Source organism: Lagopus muta, chromosome 10, assembly GCF_023343835.1.
Source record: "Lagopus muta isolate bLagMut1 chromosome 10, bLagMut1 primary, whole genome shotgun sequence".
In the NCBI taxonomy this organism is placed as follows: domain Eukaryota; kingdom Metazoa; phylum Chordata; class Aves; order Galliformes; family Phasianidae; genus Lagopus; species Lagopus muta.
In genome coordinates this window covers 12,596,899-12,618,726 of record NC_064442.1, presented here as the reverse complement: position 1 = coordinate 12,618,726, position 21,828 = coordinate 12,596,899, and the positions used below count along the sequence as shown (strand labels likewise).

The 21,828-nt window shown below is 35.5% G+C and overlaps 1 protein-coding gene across 4 annotated transcripts in view; it reads left to right on the top strand.

Annotated features, from left to right (window-relative positions):
• Positions 1-21,828, top strand: part of NEDD4 (NEDD4 E3 ubiquitin protein ligase) — a 49,863-nt gene that overhangs the window by 18,274 nt on the left and 9,761 nt on the right. For all 4 annotated transcript variants that reach the window (XM_048956488.1, XM_048956486.1, XM_048956487.1 and 1 more), the window contains 14 exons: positions 8,348-8,398; positions 10,846-10,907; positions 11,631-11,733; positions 12,199-12,368; positions 12,933-13,050; positions 13,178-13,345; positions 15,096-15,161; positions 15,797-15,916; positions 16,360-16,566; positions 17,821-17,898; positions 18,147-18,201; positions 18,288-18,346; positions 19,148-19,213; positions 21,284-21,513. In XM_048956488.1, coding sequence (XP_048812445.1) covers positions 10,861-10,907; positions 11,631-11,733; positions 12,199-12,368; positions 12,933-13,050; positions 13,178-13,345; positions 15,096-15,161; positions 15,797-15,916; positions 16,360-16,566; positions 17,821-17,898; positions 18,147-18,201; positions 18,288-18,346; positions 19,148-19,213; positions 21,284-21,513 — 1,487 coding nt within the window. In that variant the 5' untranslated portion in view covers positions 8,348-8,398; positions 10,846-10,860. The remainder of the gene's footprint in view (positions 1-8,347; positions 8,399-10,845; positions 10,908-11,630; positions 11,734-12,198; positions 12,369-12,932; positions 13,051-13,177; positions 13,346-15,095; positions 15,162-15,796; positions 15,917-16,359; positions 16,567-17,820; positions 17,899-18,146; positions 18,202-18,287; positions 18,347-19,147; positions 19,214-21,283; positions 21,514-21,828) is intronic.

The following is a 21,828-nucleotide window of genomic DNA, read 5'->3' as shown; positions in this document are numbered from 1 at the left end:
TGCTCTGCACAAATTATAATTAGCTTCATTCTTCTTATAGTCTGCAGTTGAACTGAATGTGGGTAGGTTTTTCATATGCCAACAAAAGGGAGGGCTAAAACTATATACATTTTTTAATTACCCTGCCTTCAGGCTGGTTCATGGTCCTTTTGATCTACCACAAGAGAATTGGTAAAATTGATGGTGTGGCTTCCTTAATGTGTAGTCAGTGACTATGGTTACTCTCTCTGAGGCTTAACGAGCAATAAGAATGTGTTATAAAGTAGAACTTGCTTGGGAAGCAAGGTGGAGACATTGTTTCCTTCAATTCTGATCTGCCAAATAACTTGCAGGCTTTCAGATACAAGGCAGTGATCATTACTGGGATGCTTTTTAAATTTTATGTATTTTTTTTTTATTATTATTTTTTTTGAGTGGTACATTGCTTTTGCTTTCTGTGAGAAGCTGAAGCTACAACACATTGAATTATAGAAATTCATTTATTGAAAAATATTGTGGTGATTTAGAAATCATAGCCTTTGTAAGCATTATGATGTAAGACAGCAGAGCTGAACGTACCTCTGAAGAACTGTCAAGAAGCTGAGGTTGCTGAAATACTAACAAAATGAAATGCTTTTTGATGTGTTAGATTGCCTTTCTGAAGGAGGGTGGCAGGTAGTATGCCAGTATTTTAAAATGACAGGAGGGGAAAGAAAGAGAATTACGAGCTACTGCTCTGTACAGGATGCTTAAATGTTCAAAATATTTGTGAAGAACCCCTGGCAGATGTTTTGAAAAATGATCTCACAAGTGTGGAAAATATTTCTTCATTCATAACATTAATTACTAATTAAAAGATAAGAAATAGAAGTGAGAATTAAGTTGTCAGCTCTGAAGTTGCAAAAAATTCTGTGGCAGTGAGTGACTAAATGGGTAAAATGGGTGATTAAAAAATCAGTGTTGATGAATACCAGGTAATGTACATGGGGAAAAAAGCTAATGATGCATGCATGGTAATGGCCTCTAATAGTGGTCAAGTAGTATTTTGTCATGGTGAGTGACTTACTGATAATGTCAAACTCTCATCTGGTTGACAGCTAAAAGTCAAACAAAATGTTAGGATATAATAAAGCAATAAACAAGTAATAAGGTAACAAAATTTAAAATGCCGTAATGGTGTTGTACAAATCCACATGTGATGTGATTATTTCTGGTCATCTTCTTTCAGAAAGTGTCCATAAAAGAGCTAGGAAAATACAGTCAGAGGTCACAAGATTGCGAAGAGTTCTTTGTGAGGAGATGTGAAGTAGGCCAGGAGCTTTTCAGCATGGAGAGGGAAGGAGGAGGGAGTGATATAAAGGGTGTTTTGTAAAATTACAGTTCAAGGGAGGAGAATGTAAACAGAACTTACTCTTGTATCACAAGTATATTCTCTACTATGTTGCTGTTGCAAGAAGCTATGGGTACCAAAATGGAAATGGATTTCAAAAAGAGGCTGGGTAAGTTGAAAGGTCCATCACAGTGTATTGCGTTCTAAACACAGAAGAAGTAACTAATCAGTGATTAATTGGAATCTGGAGGATGTGCTGGAGTTTGTACTATTAACTACTGCTTTTATTATCTCTTTAGTATCTGTTCTTGGCCACAGTAGGGAAAGGATACAAGTCTACGTAGAACATTATTCTGGCGGTCAGGTTGTCTGGTGTCTGCCCAGCTCTTGCAGCCACCTAGGATCAAATGGGAGAAATGCTTTACAGTTCTCCCATCAGCCTGGGCTGAAAGTTTTCTTGTGCATTCCAACACGTGTTTTCTAGAAGTGGATGATATTCACAGATTGAGCAAGCAAGCAGGACAGACTGGTATTCTCAAGTTAGTCACTGGCTTACAACTTGTCTTTTACCCTTGTCTGAAGGGGACTGCCCTGCATTTCTGTGAAGTGTCTCTGTTTCAAATGAACTTTCTTCATCCCTCCTTGTGACGAACAGAACTTGCTGCTTTAGGAACACAGCCAGCAAAGTGTTTGTAGCTTATTTCAGTGCTAGTTTATGGATCTATAATCATCTCTGTTTTAATAGATCGCTCACTCACTGTCTTTGCATCACAGCAGTTTAAGGTAATCTGAAAAGTCTACAGATGGATACAATTACTGTCTAAGACCTAGGGCTGCTTTGGGTCTATCATAAGCAAGCAATTTAATGACATCTGCAAGTTTCTGGTTGGAATCATGTGCAAGCTTTAATTGAAGTCATTGAAGATAGCACATTGTGTTCCAGCTCCAGAAGGAGAATTGGACTAGATGATCTTTTGAGGTCTCTTCCAATCCCTGACATTCTGTGATTCTGTGGTAATAAAATGTAAATGGAGCACTAAAACTACTGAAGAAAAGGAGTACGGGAAGAAACTAAACGTTTTGCTAGACCTATCTGGCTTCTCTGGCAATCTGTGATTTTTGTGGCGTAAGGAAGAAGGTTTTGTTCAGTGGCATGAAAGCACAGGGGATTTCAAAAGAGAAAGAAAAGTTCCATAACTAAAAACAGTACTTTAAAAAATAGTTTCTGCCTTAGGTACTTGTTGTTCATTACTATATTATTTATAAGTTCAATTTGGAACAAATATTTAAACTTAAGATGGATAAATCCAGTGTAGTTAACATCTGGCAAATTATAGGTTATTGAAAACAATGTTGTTGTGAGAAGCATTGAGTATCATTAGTAAGAAATGTTGTGGTTATCTAAAGTAAGTTGTCACACTGCTCTTGTAGGAAGAATTGCAGGTGGGTTATCTGTGTAGTCACTATGTTCTGTCATATTGAGGCATCCATGGTGAGTTCATGCAGGTCAGTTTAATAATTTGCACATAGTATAGCAGCTTAAGGCAAACCAGTACATTCTGCTGTAGCCATGTTACCTGTGGTCTTTGTTCAGGATGGGCAGTAGGTTTATGCTTCGGTCAGCAGCAGTTGGCAGCAGCACTCTGGTGCAGGCTGATAGGAGCCTCAGAGCTAGTGCTGCTGCTCAGGTTGGATCGTCAGCAGCTGCAAGCAGTGGACTTAAGCAAGGAAAAGAAAAATTTTTGAAACCTGCTAAACTACTTTTGATGTAGCCTGAGACCATTTAGCCTGCATCCAGCCCTGCTGTAGGTCCTCGTGCATCTTGGATGACTGTTCTAGATTTTCCAGCCTAGGCCTGCGAAGAGCGGCTGTGCAGCTTCCAGGCTCAGTCCAGCTGTGCATCTGTGTGGTGCTGTAGTCCACCTGATAAACTTCCCAGGAGTGAGACTGTGATGCAGATACTCTGGTTGACTGTTGGCTTCTTGGAGTCAAATTATTGGTTTTATTTTCATTGTATTTCACGCTCTGAATAACAAAATAATAAAAAATTGACTGTGTATTAAGTCCCTTGGATGAGTGCATTATGATTTTCACATCTGGTTTGATCTGCTTCTCAGGGAGAAAATTACACGTGCTTTTAAACATTTGATAGGGTTTTATATTTTTTGAGTGTTTTAACCTTTATGGTGTTAATTAGTCAAGGTTAAAAAGTGCAGCTGGAATTGTTACTACAAGAGTTTGTTTCTCAAAGCTTAACTGAAGTCATGAGACTTGGCACAAAAGCTCCCACAAATAGATGCAAAAGTTTTATGTTTTTATACTATTATGAGGTTAACTGTCTTGATATTGGAAACAGATTATCAAAGTAGTAACTAAGCAAATATTTGGTACAGCTTTATGATTATTATTTTTTAATATAATTTTTGAAGTGTTGACTGGATTAACAGAGGAGGCCAAATTTGAATTGGCTCTTGACTTTTTATAAAATCTAATACTCCTGCTTTTTATATAGTAGCTTACTTGGCACATCTGTGCATAAAATCAAGGGAACTCAAATTCCTGATGAATAAAACATACCCTTTACTAACTTTCGACTTGTTTTCTCTCGTACTTAAATATACTTTGGTTATACAAGACAACAAATTATCATCCTGTGACCTGTGAAAATGAGATCTCAAATGCCAAAAAAACCCAAACCTATCTTAAGTTGCTGTTAATGAATGTGTAAGTTCAAGTTCTTCAAATAGCAAACATTAAATGGAGTAATATGTGAATGATGCTTTAAAGTCATTGTCGGTTAAGTATGGACTTTAAATATATCTACCCATAACGTCCAGATTCTGTATAAAAAGTATAAGGTGTAAATGAAGAAATATGATATTTTTGCTCTGGGCTTTGTAGAGCAGGAATGTTCTGAAAATATCTTTAGAAGTGAGGGGGAATTAGTGAAAATAACTTGTGTCATTTCTAATTGCTGTCTGCTAGACAGATGGTAAAACTGCTGAGGCATGTTATGCTGACACCTTCCTCTGGAAGCAGCCAGCCAGGCTGAAAGTCCTGCCGGAGCATAAGTTGTGTAATAACCACCTCTCTACCAATAGGTATTTTCTCCACTTTTATCTCAGTAGTTGTCAATTGTATTTGTTCATTAATGCCGATTAAAAAGAAATGCTTACATTTCTTACAAAAAAAATTCCCTCACCATGTATCTTTGACACATAAAAAATGCAGGAGTCTGAGGCTTTAATGAATTCTGTGCAACAAGGAATTTATGGCTTTGCAAATTAGAAAAAACACTGCATTTAGAATCCATGAGCTTGGTAAGATCTTAACATGATAATTCAATTTTGCTGTTTTCCTATGATGAATAGTGTGAGCTGGCAGTATTTTGTGGAAGGAAAAAAGCTCAATTCTCCTGATTTAGAGTTTTAGAGAGCCAAATAATATTCTCAGTGCAGCACAAAAACACTTGAAGTTGTTATTATAGTCCAGGAAAGTTTTGTTTGGGTTGGGTTGGGTGTTTCTTTTTTCGTTCTCATCAAGCTTGTAGCTAACATTGGTGTTTGGGTGTTTAAGCAAAAAGAATGTTGGTTTTATAAGAGATCTATTGAACTCTTGTTTTCTTAAGCAGTGATAGTCTGGATCACTGTTTGTTTTTTCAGTTTGAATCAATACTTTATATTCCATCGAATAAGAGCTGTATGCTTTCTCCTTTTCCTATACAGCTGTAGAATTGTGCCTGAACACCAACCTTGTGTACAACTAGCTGGCTGTTTGTTCAGAAAAGGGCTGAGAATATACTTAGCATCTACTTCATGCACTGACAACAAGAAAACCCTAGTCACAAAAGAGAATATGGTAGAATATGTTCTTTCAGCATCTGTGCAAGAGCTGTTTGAAGTGGTACTGTGATGAATCCAACAATTAAGGAGGGCAGTAAAGTCAGTTTTGTCTCCTCAAACTTGATAAATTTTGGGTAGTGTTCTAAGTACTGCTCTTTAATGTATGACTCAAGTGTGATGACGCTGTTATACTCAGATAAGCACATCTTTTAGTGGTTTATTCATAACTTCTAAGGCTTAATAGGTATATATTTATAAAGTAGATGAGAATGAGTTTTGGAATTCAGGTATGTCTGGATTAGTTTTTCAGTGCTTGTACCCTTCTGAGCTCTTGCTTTTGCATTGCACTGAAGTTCTTTAAACGTGTTGGATACAGCTGCTGTCTGTCCTCGCATGTTTTTAATAACTTTCTATAGACTAAACCACTGAATCAGTAAAATAAAAGACCTCTTTGTTAGTGTACTATATCATTAATAAAGGTTTATGCACTTATGGTTTGGCAAGCAGAAAGTTTGACTTCTCTGGCTGTCAAGAAGTTGCGAGTTGACAAGAACAACTGACTCACTTGTCTTTGCTAAGGGAACTGGGATGCCTGCTGTCGTGAAACGGAGATGCATACAGTTTCAGCTCCACTGGCATTTAATTGTTAATGTGTGCAAAGTCTGTTTCAGAGCTTCTTTGGCACTTCTTTGAAGGCAGTTAGTCAACTTGTCGGAGTGAGGCACACTGCTAAGCAGCGTTGCTGCTATCTGATCTATGTATTAGTAGTTTGGAGGTCAACAAAAATCTCAGCTGGAGGATTTTACTCGCTGGCTGGAGGAGAAAGTACTGTTAAAGGTTGGTTATCGAGGCTAGCTCTACTAAAAATAGCAGGAGAGACAGCGGAATAATAAAGTGAATAACAGGAGCACATACTAAAATTACGCTGGTAACAAACACAATGTTCTGAGGTTTTCTAAAACGCAGCAGACATTTGTCCCACATTCCAGTAATTTATTTGAAAGGCATGTTCCACTTGAGGATTGCCAAGAACTTTACAAATACTAAGCCTTTTAACGTGTCTAAGGTATGCGCTCTGCCTTTTTAAAAAGAACCTCATAGCCATATTTTTTCCAGAAGTTTGTGGTCTATAATAATACAGAAAGTTTTTCTTTACTAGGTCAGGGAACCTCCAGACTCTTCCGATATGAAAACCTGTTGTAGCTCTCTATCCCAAACCAGTTTGTGAGCTAAAAAAACAAGTGGTGGCTTTTTTTTGGGGGGGGGAGGGGAGGGGGGAAGGGGTTTTGTTTTGTTTTATTTGTGAGTAGGTTTTTTTCTCCTTGGAATCTGGACACAAGGCATACATGCTATAAATGCAATTTAAGGTTATGTATCTGTACATTTCCAGCACATTACTACATGATGAGCTCTGCAGTCTAGTTGCATATTATGCTTTTTGGGAGTATAAAAATTAGAGTTTAAGTTAGAATTGTTAATTAACTCCTACAAATATGAGGCACTTTTTCCATGTATATCTACAATTTAAAGATGAAATGGACAAACTTGGGCTGACAGACCTAGGGAAAAAAGGACCAAGATTATTGAAGAAGAAATATCTGCTTGAAGAAAGGCCTATATCCTTTACAATCAGAGGTGTTCAAATGCTGTCAGTAAGACAAAAAAAGGTTGAGTAGAATTGAGTGGGAATTTTAGCATTTGGAAAACTAAAAATATAGCCGTGCTAGAAGGAAATTGGAATGCACAGCTTTGCCTTGAGGTGAAAGGAATATATTTCAATGAAATATGGAAGCTGGTAATGGAAACTTAGGGAAGAAGACCGTGAAAGTCCTTAGATTGTGAATTTGATTAAAAGCTTGTGGTACACCAATAAAATTTAGGAAAGGGCAGCCACTGAAACTTTTGTTAGCTGTTTAAAAAAAAAAAATCAGGAAGATGAAACATCCGGGGGCTGTGCAGGCTGCCGTGTCAAGGACTTTCTCAATTGCTAGTCTGTCTATGCAAGAACTTCAAAAATTTTAAGTATTTCACACCCTTTTGATTTTAGCACACAGGTGGTGGTGTGTATTTGTGTTAAGTGACCCATGTGATACATTTTCCTGCCTTTGTGAAGGTTTGTAAAGATTTCAAATTGTAAGTGGACTTGAAACTACACAGCCTATGCTTCTGTAATCCAGTGGGAAGTCAAGTGAAGCACTGGGACCATTGACATGACTCTTGGACACTGCTGTAGTGACCCACTTAAAATCCTAATTTCTGTAGAAGTGAAAAATCGATGATCACAAGTAAACCACAGAATGATTTTGTGTGTTGTCCATGCCTGAACTGTGGTAAAGAATAGGCTGGAGAGAGGCGTTGAAGTTGCATTCGTTGTCTGGTTATAATCAGGGCATCTGACGAGACATCCTAAATCAGGATAGGCTTCTGCAGATTTTTCATGTTAAAGCTAAACTCTGCGGTGAGCGTAGGCCAATGATATTTTTCATAGATATAATGAATTTTAGTGCACTTTCAGATGTCAACAGGCATGTCAGATGGGATAAGGCAGATGCCGTATTTCAGGCTCCTGCTGGCAGGCTTGGGACAGCTGGAATTGCTGCAAGTTCCAAAGCACTTATTGTAGATGAAACTTACTCTTACTTCCTCTTACTTTTGACAGTTAGCTGTACTATTTTGAAGTGAAAAATAATTTAGTAGATGCTTATGTGAGACATTCTGCCTAAGTTCATACCGATTTCAGGCATTCCTAGCAGAAAGGTCTGTAAATAATTCTGTGTTATTTTGTGATAAATGCTCAGTTGTTTAAGCATATATCATGACAACTGTTTTACTGGAATAGCTAATGGCAGCATCTTTCCTTTCTGCCCTTTAAGGCATCGTTTCTATAGGGGATGCTGACTGAAGAACTCTCTTCTTTTTGATTGGCAATAGTCCATTTGATTTTAAATAATAATAATTTTAAAAATCCCATAGCACTGTCAAATGCCATTTATTTTGAGGAAAACAAGACTGTGCAAGACTCGGGTACCAAGTCAGTCAGACCTTGTTCTATGCGAAAAGTTTCTTTGTCTGTGCTTCAGCTCTGTCTTGAAGATCTTACACAGATCTTTACTGTGTTATCAGGGGTTTGAAGTATTGTTTCTAAAATGCTGTGACTTTTAAACTTTTTGTGCTTTTCATTCATGTTTTTTTCTAGACTCGAGATGATTTTCTTGGGCAAGTGGATATTCCCCTTTATCAGTTACCGGTTGGTATTTTGTTCTTTTGTTTTGTATTAACAATGTGGAAAAGGGATTCTGTAAGGAACTGTTTTAGTCACCTAAAGAAGTAAATCCTACTGATGATGTGATTGAATTCTTCTGTTGTTTTTGTTTACTGCTGGTGTTTATAAAAAAAAAATGTGGTTTAACATGTGTCTAGGTATTGATTTCTGCTGCTGTGTGAGTTAGAAGTGCTTGTAGCTTTTTCAAAAGTAAAAAAGGAAAGATTTTAAGCTGTTTTAAAGACAAGAAGATATTATGGTAATTATCATATTTCTTAATATTTTATTTAAAGTCTTTTTTGGTTGCTTTGAGTGTTATGTGAATTTATTTCTGTTAGTTCATGTTCCCACAAATAAATGCACAAGAAAATAGGTGGAAAACAGAACTAGCCTTGTTCCGTATATCTGTACATTTTTGCATTCCTTTCGCGAAGTACATTCTTAGTTTTCAGGAGAGATCACCAAAAACACTGAAATAAATAAGCCTTTCCTTTTTTTTTAATATATTTCAAAATGTTAGACAGTACTAACAGGCCTGTCCTGCTTCCTGCTGCAGGCAGGATGTGTGGTCACAGCACTCTGCTCAGGGCCAAGTAGCTGTGATGTACCTCCAGAGGAAGCTTTCCCTTCCTGCCCACTGGGAAGCTGGGTAGCAGCATCACATATTGGTGCATTACCTTTAGCCAGAACTACATAGTCTGACTTGAGTATTTTCACATTCATTTTCTTCCCTTCCTCAAAAGTCAGCATTTCCCTGTTCCATTTGTTCCATCCCAATTGCTCATTTTTGCCATCTAAATCTACTGTGCTTCATTGGCCCAAACATAAGTGGATTTTTGTTGTTGCTGAAACAATCTTTCATTTACAAAACCAAATATATCTTTGATAAATAAAATTATTTTTGGATAAATGAAATTGGTTTATATTAAAAACTCATTATTGCATGTAGTTTTGGTTCCCATCTTGTTTTCCTTGATATCGTGTGAATGCAGACTGCTTACAACTAAGAAGGGCTGGTAGTCATAGGCATGTAGAGAGCTTAACTCCTCTGTACAGTAAGATAGTGAACAGATCCAAAACCAAAATTAATTAATCAAAGGCCTACCTGGTATTGAATCCAAGGCAATTCTTGTTTTTGAAAAATAGGAAGCATGATTACAAAACATATTTTGTCCTTTTTCTTTTTTTTTTTTTTTCCTCTTATGTCTTTTCACAGCATTTTACTGTGTTATGTTGGGCAGGAATAGAAGAAAAACAGCAACAACAAAAACAAAAAAAGACAGCTTAATTCCATTTTGCTTTCAGAGGGGTATTTATTTGAATACTTACACTGAAATGTCTGATATATAAGATAGTATTTTTCTTTCTGAGATTCAGTACAGTAGATGTTCAGTAAGATTGAATGACAAAAACAGAGGGCTTTTAAAAAAAAAAAAACAAACCCTTTAAAATCTTTAATATAATAGTGGCTAACCTTATGTCCTGGAATTTTTGGCCTCAATCAAATATTGACTTTTTTTTAGACATTTTTTTGAAAATACAGTAGGGAATTGCATCATCTGACATTTTTTTTCTTAATTAAAAATTCTACAAATAAATGCAATTTTTTTCTCTTGTACAGTAGTTTTGGAAATGGTTAAAATATATTAACAAGAGCCTGGAGTTAGATCCCAGAATTCACAGACAGCTGAGAAAGCAAAATCCATTTTGACTTGAAAAAAGGGATTTCCAAATGTTCCTAAACACACAGTACTGTAAGAAATTGACTGTTTTTGTAGGAATTGCAAAACAGCAGCAGGATTTGTTAACCAGAAAGAAATATATATTTTTTTTTCTGTAATGGTCCTTCATGTATATTTCTATAGCTGTACCCAGGATGTATATTTATAAATATAAAATCACATCTGTCTATTTCTGTGCTGCTTTGTGTTGAGCAACTTCACTTTCATGAATCAGAAGAGATGTTCTCAAGAGTGGATTCCTCTGTTATTTTTTTTTTTTTTTTTAAGATTTTCATTTTTGCCAAATCCCAAAGCTTTTCACATCAGTTCTGCATAAGAATATTTGAAAAATACCAAAGCAGGGAAAAAAAAGTTATGGCAGATCTTTTGATTGCGTAAAGTGAGAAACGACCGATTTCAGGCTGAACGGTTTCTTTTCCTTGTGCCTGTGCTTTAGAAACTGTAATGTGTGTATATATATTTTACATACTGAAAAGATTCATTGTTCTTTTTTTTTTTCCCTTGAACTGGGGAATTAACTTTATTCCTACAATAAAAGTTGGCTCTGATTGCCAGAGCTTTAACTGAACACGCAATTCAAATGTAAGAAGTTACACGGGCTTTAAAAAACTGATTTAAAATTTCTGATAGTTTTCCTAAACGACAAATTTCAATGATACAAACTTCTTGAAAAAACTTCTCTTATTCCAGACAGAACATCCAAGTATGGAGAGACCGTATACCTTTAGGGATTTTGTTCTTCATCCAAGAAGGTTAGTAAATACCACACATAAATTCTAACTTTCATATCCAAACAATACAATTATGTAAATTCTGGTGTGTACATAAATATTGGCTACATTTTCATGTTTTCATCACAGAAACTTGAATTTCAGTGGAGCAAATTGTCTGTGGTTCTGCTAAAGTCAGCATTTGTCCAAATTCTTTCTCAAATTGAAATTGTTTCCTCCCTTCCTTTAAAAGATGTCTGCTGTTTGCCTCTCATAAACTTTCATATGACTTTAATTACATAACAAAGCTTAAACTGAAAAGCTGCTCACATGTTAAAAGTCCTGTTAAGAAAACAAGCAATTATAAAATACAGGACACTTTGGTATTGATTTTAGTGTTACACATTTTGTATTTGTTTTCAAATTTAGATTTTTAACCCAGATCAGCAAGAGCAAGAGATAAAATTCATGAAGTGCTTGTCAGTGTTTTTTCCCTTGGGTTATATAGATCTTTCTCAGCCACGTTGTTAGCAGAAAAGATAATTTGAAGAATTTTTCATTGCTTGATTTTAGATTTTTTAGCACTTTGGAGTGTGTTCCCAAGTCTTAAAGCTGGTACCATTATAGAACTTGGTTAATTGGAACTGTAAAAAGTCAAGTTTATATGGAGAAGATTCAAAATAATCCTCCAGCTGGACTTATTTAGCTTTGAATTTTGTAACAGCTTCACAAGTGCGCAGTAAGAACACTTTTTCTCCTCTACAGCCATAAATCAAGAGTTAAAGGTCACCTTAGATTAAAGATGACTTACTTACCTAAAAGCAATGGATCTGAAGAAGAAACCACAGAACAGGCCGAGGAATTGGAGGTGGGAAAATATATATTTTTTTTCTGAGAAACCTAGCAAACATTGGTCTTCAGCTATTAAGGGTAGTAAACAAATATTTTTAGAAACAAGCAGTTAGATCTGATTGCTTATGTCTTGCTGTACAGCTGTGAGTCAGTGCAAAATAGTTTTTCTATCTGAAGGAGTGTATTGTTGTTCTTTTCCATAAAAGGGAAAATGTACATTAGACTTCACTTTTGTTCTTTTACTGCATTGCCGTATTTCCATATATCTTTTTGTTATTACATCTCAAGAAGTTTGAGAGTAAAGTGATTCATGCAGAAGTCTGTCCTCTCATTTCTTAAGAAATACAACAAAACCGAGAGCCAATCTTAGTGGTTTAAGATATAGTAGAGCTGTACCTTAAAAATGGGGTGATTTAATAATTTGGGATACTTTTTCACTTTGATAATGCAAATTAAAAGTAGTTAATATTGTGTCTCTTAGCCTGGGTGGATTTTACTGGACCAACCGGATGCTTCTAGCCAGCCACAACAGCAGCAGCAGGAATCTCCTCCACTGCCTTCAGGTTGGGAAGAAAGACAAGACATCCTTGGCAGGACCTATTATGTCAATCATGAATTCAGAAGAACACAGTGGAAAAGACCAACTGCTCAGTATGTCTTTTGGCTGGAAGATTTGAGCCTTACATTAGTTTTCAGTTTTCTCTAGTTGCACTGAAGGCAGGAAGAACTGGAAAATCCACACCTTGAGAGTTAGATCTGAGACCTTTCCACATCTGAACATTCAAGCCCATATGTTTTGGTCATTGACTAGTGGTCCATTTAACTACAAAACATCCTTTCTACTCTCTGGAAGCTTATGTTCAAGTTGGAACTGCTTGTAGTTGTAAGAGATGATATAGAAAAGCAGCAGAGATTATTTTTCAGCTCTAAGACTGGTTCTTCCTTCCCAGCAGTGACTATATTTATCTTGGTGTTTTGTTGTTTCTTTTTCGTTTTTAGACTACCAATTTTGTCCCTTAGCATATGAATTTGAAAAATAATACTTGAAATGCTATCTGATTATTTTATTTTACTGATGCTTCCCATTCAAAACAATTCACATTAATTGTATAGCTCACAACTGCTTCACTTTCTCCATCCAAAACAGCTGTAAAGTGTACTTTTTGCTGTTGGAAAGTAGAACATTAATATGGATGATTTTTTTTTTTTCAACAGGGACAATGTAGCTGTAGCAGATATTGGTAACATGCAGTTGGAGGCCCAGCATGCGTTCACTCATCGGCGGCAGATATCAGAAGATACGGAAAATCTAGACAGCAGAGATTCTCCTGAGGTAAAACCATATGTAAATATTTCTGGAACACACGTAGGCTTTCACCTCTAGTCAAGAAGCTTACTTTAAGTATTTAGAACTTAAAACTAGGTATTTTAAAATATTTTTTCTTTCTTTCTTTTTAAAGAGCTGGGAAATTATAACTGAAGATGAGGCAACATTGTATAGCAATGAGAGCCCTCAAATACCTCTGCCACAGAATAGTTGTGATATACAGACTCATCTTGCAGAAGAGCTGAATACCAGACTTAACACCTCTGGAAGTTCAGCTACTGGCCAGTCAGCAGCCCACACTGTAAGTTACATTTTCTCATTGTTAAAATTGCATTAATAAACTCTTTGTATCAACTGTTTTATTTTTTATTTCATCTCAAATGTTGAGAATTTAAGAGTAATTTTACTATGCAAGCAAACATTTTATTATTTCCTGCTTTACGTATCTAGAACAGGAATTTCTGCCTGAGTCTGAGGCTTGTGTTAACTATGTTTTAGAATCTAAATCTACCTTTTATTCCAGAGTCATGCTGATCTGAATACTGCTGAAAAGTGCAGTTTAAGAAAGCTGTCTGTAATCATCCTAAATGTTTATTTCTAGGGAAATAGTTCCATACTGGTAACTTCTTCTGTTAGGACAAGCTTAAAGATAACTCATTTTTCATTGCAAATATTGGGATAAGGTTCTATGATTTTGGCTGAGTAAACTTGATGACTACATAGCAATAAAAAAAGAGACTTTACTCATACAGTTCAGAAATCTTGCACCAGTTATGAAATTTGTCTAGCTTCCTGCAAGTCTGTTCAGCTGACTAGCCCAGCAGAAAGCTGTCTGCTTTTTCTCCTCAATGCTGTTTTTTGCTGTTTTAGCAAGTGAAAAGAGCACCCTGAGTTGTCTGAAAAATGCTACACTAGCAAGGGAAAAACAGCAGGAGTACACAGCAATGAGTGAGTCTTTTTGGTGGCAGCAAGCAATTAAATGAGCTTAGCTGTCTTGTGAAAGCTGACCTTCACAAATAGCCTTGTAAACTGATATGTATAAATATATGACTTGAGAAATCCGCTATCCATTGAGGAAGGCCTGCAAAGGTGACCCAGACCATATGATGCATAAGATGTCAGTATTTAAATGAAATTATCAACTTCTGTGGTGCTGAAGTTGCCATTCCAAATGTGACTTAAAGGTAAATTGCTTGTGTTTTTATAAGATTTTACAAAGTCATCTTAAGTGTTTCTGGGAATAGTGAAGTGTGGGAGCCACAAGACTTATGTATTCAGCATCCTATGGGTACCAAGAAAACCATTATTTCTGTTTGCTTGGTGGGTAAAGGAGAAAACAGATGTTCGTGTTGTTTGTAGCAGCCAGCTAGAACAACAGTCTTGTATCCCTTCACCACCACCAATCAAAAAAACCCAAACAAATAATAAAACAAAACAAAATCAATTGCTTTCTCTGAAATATTCTAAGAGGGTGCATGGGTATATAGAGAACAAGTAATCTTGAAACTTCTGGAGGAGGATGAAATACAGTTGCTTAATTGTAGGGGATGATATATAAGAAGTAGCTCTAGGCAGAAATATGGGTGCTTATACAAACTGTAGTAATTGAACCACCTCTTTTGGAAAGCTATTATCTCAATTTTTCATGTCTTCTTTAAACTCTCTGAAAATTTGTGTTGACTCTGATGCCTCATAGGCTGTAGTCCACTGACAAAATAGTGATGAGTTCTATATTGTAAATTCAAAATTGTAATGTAACTGGTTGCAAGTAACTGATGTTTAAAATGCCCAAATATCTATTGTTAGGTTTTCAAAGCTTTTTCAAGTCTCTTATTAATTTTCTTTGAAGTTACAGTAGATGCTGTGAACAATGTTACTAACAGTGTTGAAACATCAGTTTACAAATTTTTTTTAAAAGGTCATTTCAAAACATGACATTTTCAAGATGAAAACTGTAACAGCTTAAAATGTGATAATCATAGTTTACAGTTTGCTGTTGTCCTTAAAGCTGCAATAATAGCTGATATGCCATTCTTCTCTGCTACTTCAAGAACCATTCCAGCAGAAGAGGTAGTCTGCAAACATACAGAGTTGAAGAGCAGCCTGCACATCCAGTGGTATGTCATCATCCAAAAACATTAGTTCAAGACACTTGTACTGATCAGAGGCTTGTGTAGCACAGAAGTTGGAGGATGTAGAGCATTTTATTTTATAACTATGTATAATGGGCAGCTCTCCTGATAATGTTGCAGTTATGAGAGTCTAGCAAGACTGAAGTTCAGTTGTAAATAACTTCCATCTTCTGACTTTGTGTTTTCAGGTTAACATTACTTAATGCATGGATAGAGCTTACAGAGGGAAATGATTCTCCCATGAAATACTATTTCTGAAATCATTTGCTTTTATAATAAAGGCTATACCACTGTCCCTGTGTTACATTTTCATGGTGATGCTGCAAAATTGTGAGTTCCTATCCAGAAGTATTAGGCTGGATCAGCCAAGTCTAAAGCAGATATATAAATTAGTCTTCTTAATCCTTTTGGATGAGAAGCTTGAATTAGAAGTAAAAAAATAATTCTGTCACTTGATACTTCAGTAAGGATTTAAACACTACTTTTCTAATTTTCCAGTCCATGGAAAATCATAGATCTTGTTAATTACTGTTTTTTTTAATTTGGCAGGGGAAAGCCTTTTCATAGTCAGTTTTGTAGTTGTCTTAACTGTTTTTTCTTCTGTTATCATTAATATTTAGTTACTGCCTACTTCATCTGGATTACCGCCAGGCTGGGAAGAAAGACAAGATGAAAAAGGGAGGTCATATTACATAGATCACAATTCCAGAACTACTACTTGGATAAAACCAGTTGTACAGGTACCTTCTGTATTCTAAGTATTGTTTTCATTCATATAACCCTTTAAACACCTCACATAATAGGAGTTAAGTTTAGAGATCTCTTTGAAATGAAACATGTGAGAGGCATAACCTGATAACAAATACAAAAATCTGAGGGAGTGCAACTGGAGTTAGTAACAGCAGTATTTATGGTAAGTCAGTCTGTGATTAATGTATCAGGAAAGCCTTTTGGAATGTGATAGCTGTTGGGGAAGCCTGAAAAACATCTTTCAACTTTGGTAGCCTAATCTGTGATTGTTAGTCATGTTGTTGATAAACAAACCTGTCTACTGTTTGGCATTTGCTTTATGAAACTGCTTTCGTAAATCAAGAAATATTAGTACCTCAATATTAAGATAAAATACATTGTTCTACAGACATTCCTTATGAGTGTTATTTTTGTTCTGTTTTTTTGTCTGCAGATTGCTATGGAAGCAGGTCAGTTGCCAACTGCACAAAATACTTCTATAGCAAGACAGCCACAAGCAACATCAGGTGATTCATCACAACAGTGTTCTAATCAGCAGCCTGAAGTGGAGCAAGGATTTCTCCCTAAAGGCTGGGAAGTTCGGCATGCACCCAATGGGAGACCGTTCTTTATTGACCACAACACCAAAACTACAACATGGGTAATGATAGCTGCTTTCATGGACTGAAGTTCTAGTTTATCTCAAGTCAAGGCTTTCCTGCTTTCAGCAAACTTGCATAGATTTCTTCAGCCTCAACATTTCCTTACTAGCATCTTTATTTCCTAAAAACAAAACAAACAAACAAGGAAAAACCTAACGACTCTCTCACCTCACGCAAGAAGGAAAATACAGCTACAGATGTGAATGTGATTTATTGTCAGTAGGGAAAGTATTGCTGTGCATTTATTCAAGCAAGACAGCTGTGTCATGTCTGTTATGGAACATACATGATTTAAAAAAAAAAAACAAAAAAAAAAAACTGAGTAACTTAAAATATCTTTGCTGAGAAGAATCTCATGAATTTTACAAACTGTATTAGCACTTGAAAGTTTAACTTAGAAGGAGAATACTGTGTATGGGAACCAGTTTTGCAAGTGTAGAGCATCTCCTAAATAATGTTGCTGTTAAAACAGTAGAACTGTAATAGCTTATATGCACTGTTAGCAGAGGTCAGTTTTGTAATCTTCCAGCAAGAAATCCATTACCTTGAGTCTTTCACATCCTACAGTGCACAGTGCAAATTGCTGTGAATTCCTGGAGCAGGCCAGGTGTAGCCACAGTATGGATGAGAGTGTAAAGCTGATTCTGCTGAGTGGTACTGCTTATCACCAGCCTCTCCTAATAGATGGACTTAACTGTTTGAAGGGTAGGTCAGTATTACTGCTAGGTGAAAGGGAAATGTAGAGAATATGTGAAATGATTCCATATGAATTTTAATTTCTTTCGAATCATGGAAAGGGATCATTTAACACAAATATATTTTCTCAATTTCTCCCTGCAAAAAAACAAAACAAAACAAAACACCAAACAACCCAAATCCAAAACAAGAAACCCTAAACTTAAAAAAAACCAAAACAAATAAAACTGGGTGTTCCAGAAACTATGTGGAATTATACCAATTATACCAATACTGATTTAAGTGAAGGATTGGTGTGTGGTGTGTGTGTGTGTGTATGCACGTAGAAAAGTGAGAGCATTTAAATAAATTAGATTAAAACATGATGATTGTAAAGGACTGAAAGACTGATGATCCTCAAGGAGCTGCCTAGCTGTAGAATATGCAACAATTATCTGGTTGGTACTAGGCATGCTTTTTACGTGCTCAGTAACGAAGAGGAAAAGAAAATTAAAGCAAAGCAAAACGAAACAAACCCTCAAAACAGTTTTAACGTGCTGATTGTTTTGTTCTCAAAGGAAGATCCGAGACTGAAAATTCCTGCTCATCTGAGGAGAAAGACTTCCCTAGATCCAGTAGATCTAGGGCCATTACCAGTAAGTATATAATATTACTTGTTTTTCAGGTATAACAATTTAACTGCCGCTATCTAAATTTGTACATGAAAAAACTGCAGCCTGCTGCTTTAGAAAACACAGTTTTTCAAATAACAGCAACAACAAACTAAATTTTGAATTCCAGAGTTAAGAGTAGGTGGGAGGAGCAGGCAGCAGTCCTTACAACTGCTGATGACCTTGTGTTCTATGCAAAGTGTGATTATAAATTAAGTATCTCCTTCTTACAGCCAGGGTGGGAAGAGAGAACACACACAGACGGAAGAATATTCTTCATAAACCACAGTATGTACAATGTAATATTCTCACACCACTCATCATTTCATTACTGTTGTCTAAGTTAAGGGAAATAATTATGAAATACCTTGCAGATACCAAGAAAACACAATGGGAGGATCCTCGACTGCAGAACGTGGCGATAACTGGACCAGTAAGTTTTTTCTTATAGCTTTATACGTCATTCAGGAGTGTGATTGACAGAATCCAAACAAGCTCTCATCATTTACCAGGTCTACAAGATGAAATTTTGAAGATATTTGAAGAAGGCATACTTATTTCTTTAAATGCTTATTAGATTTTCTCTGGAAGTGGTCTTTAAATACCAGAAATAAAAATCAGTTCAAAAATAAAATTTCTGTAAATGGAATGAAATTCATTTCTAAGTGAAAAATAATGATCTGGCCTTGATACTTTATCTGAAGTGCAAAATTACCAGGACTAATTGGAAAGATGGTACACATTATAATTATAGAGTGGGTTTTAGTGTTCAACTGATATCTGTGTTTATTAATAGCCCACATATGTAAACAACCTAATCTGTCCATGGAAAATAGAGGTGTTTGTAGCCAGGTTTCTCATGATAGAGCATGGAAAGACTAAACACTGTGTAAGTCATCAAAGACATTTTCATCACTTTGATCTTGACCAGTTAGTGATTTTAGTCGGTTACATCAGTTAATAGTAAAGTGTGGGATAAATTCTGTGTGGGGTAAATTCTGATCAATACAAATGTTCTGAACAAAGCAGTAATTTTCAGAATTTTTATGCTATCCATATACTCATAAATTGAAAATATTGTTGATACTTAGTAAAAAAAAAAAGTTCTTGTTTTCTCAGAACTTGAACGTATATGTTTCACAAATATAGGCTAGTTTCTTACATTACTTGTTAGAATACCTAGAACACGTTTTCAGTTGTTGGTTTTGGGTTTTGTTTGTTTGTTTTTCCAAAGGCTGTGCCTTACTCCAGGGACTACAAGAGGAAGTATGAGTTCTTCAGAAAGAAACTGAAGAAACAGGTCAGTAATCAGCAGCAACCCAGCACAAGGTTAAGAAATGCATGCCCCTAAACAAAGAAAGCATGGGTTAAAGGGAGGAGAATTTGTATTTCCTGACCTGCTTAGAGAATGTAGGACTGTCTGATCATACATACATTTGTGCAGCAGCAGCTTGATTAATTTGATTACAATTGCCATTGGATCTAACAGTAGGGTTTGTGACTTTAAGCCATGAAACTGAAAGCAGTCTAATTAGAAAGCAGAAATTTTAAAAGGTTAAATACTCAACATTCAGGTAGGCTGTAAACAGAAAGATTGAAAATCACTGTCATAGCATGGAATAGTTTTTGGAAATCAGAATATGGAAAGAGGAGTTCTCAAAAAAGATTTTAAACTGTTCAGGTAGAAATCTGATCAGGCTAGATGACTGTAACAAATTGTTATAGCCTTAAAATGTTAAGCTTATAAATCTGATTTGCAAACTGTAGTTTGAGCTGGCAGTGACTGCTGTATTTATAACACTTAGCATCTGGTTATTCATATAAGAAAACATCTGTGGGCAGCTGCCACCAAATTTCGTGTCCTTGGGGATGTTTTGTGTAGTGGTTGAGTTTTAGTCGACACCTTTATTTCACCTTCACCTTGCAAATTTATCTCTAGCCTTTCTAAAACCTATGCACTTTGAGCTGATGTGTACATCTTACATAATTACATACACATCTTATTTTCATAGTCAGCAAGCTTAGCATTTGTTCTAATGTCATTATCTCTACCTGAGAAGTGATACACTGCTCATGTATCCAGTATAACCAGAGCAATTTAAAAAAATGCAGATTTTAAAGCATACTTTAGCATTGCCTTTTAAATGTTGACAGCTATGCAAATGATAATTAGGGTAATGGATTGATTTAAATTGAGATTGAATTGTTGTAGACCTTTTTTAATCATCTAAATTTGGTTTTACATTCTATAATTGCTTGAACATTTTTTCTGTAATAGTGATTTGCAACTAAGAATACTGTGTTTTATTTTAAAATGCTTCTTAGCTGTCTGAAATGATGAAATAGACCTGTATATTTCAGATGCTATGTAAATATGATATCTATACTGTATATTATTTTACAGTTTGGGAAATGATAGATAATGCACTCACCCCAATTATTTTTTGTTTTCAGCTTGGATCAAGCTGTTGTTGGATGGAGATATATATACATATGCCTATATATATAGGCATTACATTTAAAGACAGATACCTTTATTTGTCCTTCAGTTAAGCATTTCTGCATTCAAAAATTCATTAGTTCAATGTAGTATACTTAGAACTTTAAAATCTGAGCTATATTGTTTCACTGCACCATCAATCTAGTCATTGTGCAAAATGGGTTGGAATTTCCTGTTCCTATATTCACTGAATTTCTCAGTTTTGCCTGTAATAGTTGCTTAAGTGAACTGGCCAAAAAAAAGTGAAATCAAGAAAATATTTCGTTCTCATATAGTGATTTTAGTACGTAAGCAATGTTTTATCTCTGAAAACTCAGCAGCAAGTATCATCTCCTTGAATATTTTTTTAATTTAAATACTTTCATATATAATAGTAAGTACCTTGTGATTTGTTTTCAAATTTTAAGTCAGTTGATTTTTATTTAAATATTTTAGGAATGCTTGTTTGTCATCTATACCACCCATTAGAATTAAAGTGCAGAATTATATATTGAAAGTGAAATAAATCAGGGGAAAATATAATAAAATAATTTTATTTATAAACTCAGAGGTGTTGTGGTGGTGTTTTTTTTGTTTCTTTTTTCCAGTCAAGCTTAGAATACGATGAATTAAAAGTTTCCATATCTTAGTGCATGCAGAACTGAGCATATGTTGTTATTAATAAGAATTTATCTTAACGTGATTTTCTTGGGATTCTTCATCAGTAGAACTTTATCTGAAGCTTTCCATGCTGATTGAATTTTGTGTAAATAGAACCTCTTGTCAGTCATTTGTTTCCACGTTATTTAAGACGAGGATTTGTTTTTGTCTGCTTACAGACACTGATATTTGTTCCATTAATCTGTTTTCCTCTTCATTGTCATTTTTTAGAGTGATATTCCAAACAGATTTGAAATGAAAATTCATCGCACAACAATCCTTGAAGATTCTTACAGAAGAATTATAGCTGTGAAGAGAGCAGACTTCCTTAAAGCAAGACTTTGGATTGAGTTTGATGGTGAAAAAGGTTTAGACTATGGAGGAGTGGCCAGGGAATGGTTCTTCCTTCTCTCTAAGGAGATGTTTAATCCTTACTATGGACTGTTCGAATATTCAGCTACGTAAGTAATATAGTTCCAGAAGATTTTTGAGTGCTAGGGAAGGCAGATCCATTGTATCTCTCCTGCATACTTTAAAAATGGAATTCGTTTAATTTCTTTTTTCTTTTTTTTCTCCTCCCTTCTAAACAACTTTGGAGGGTTTAATTGATAATAACTGAAATATCCTGTGTATACTAGTTTTGCAGAAGGGTACTGAGGAAAGAAAATCTGCCTTTTTGTTGTTTTCAGCAGTAGGCCTTTTCATCTTTGCTTGCACAAACGTACATCTGTGGCTATCTACTACCTTCAGAACAAAGAGGCAGTATTTAAGAGATA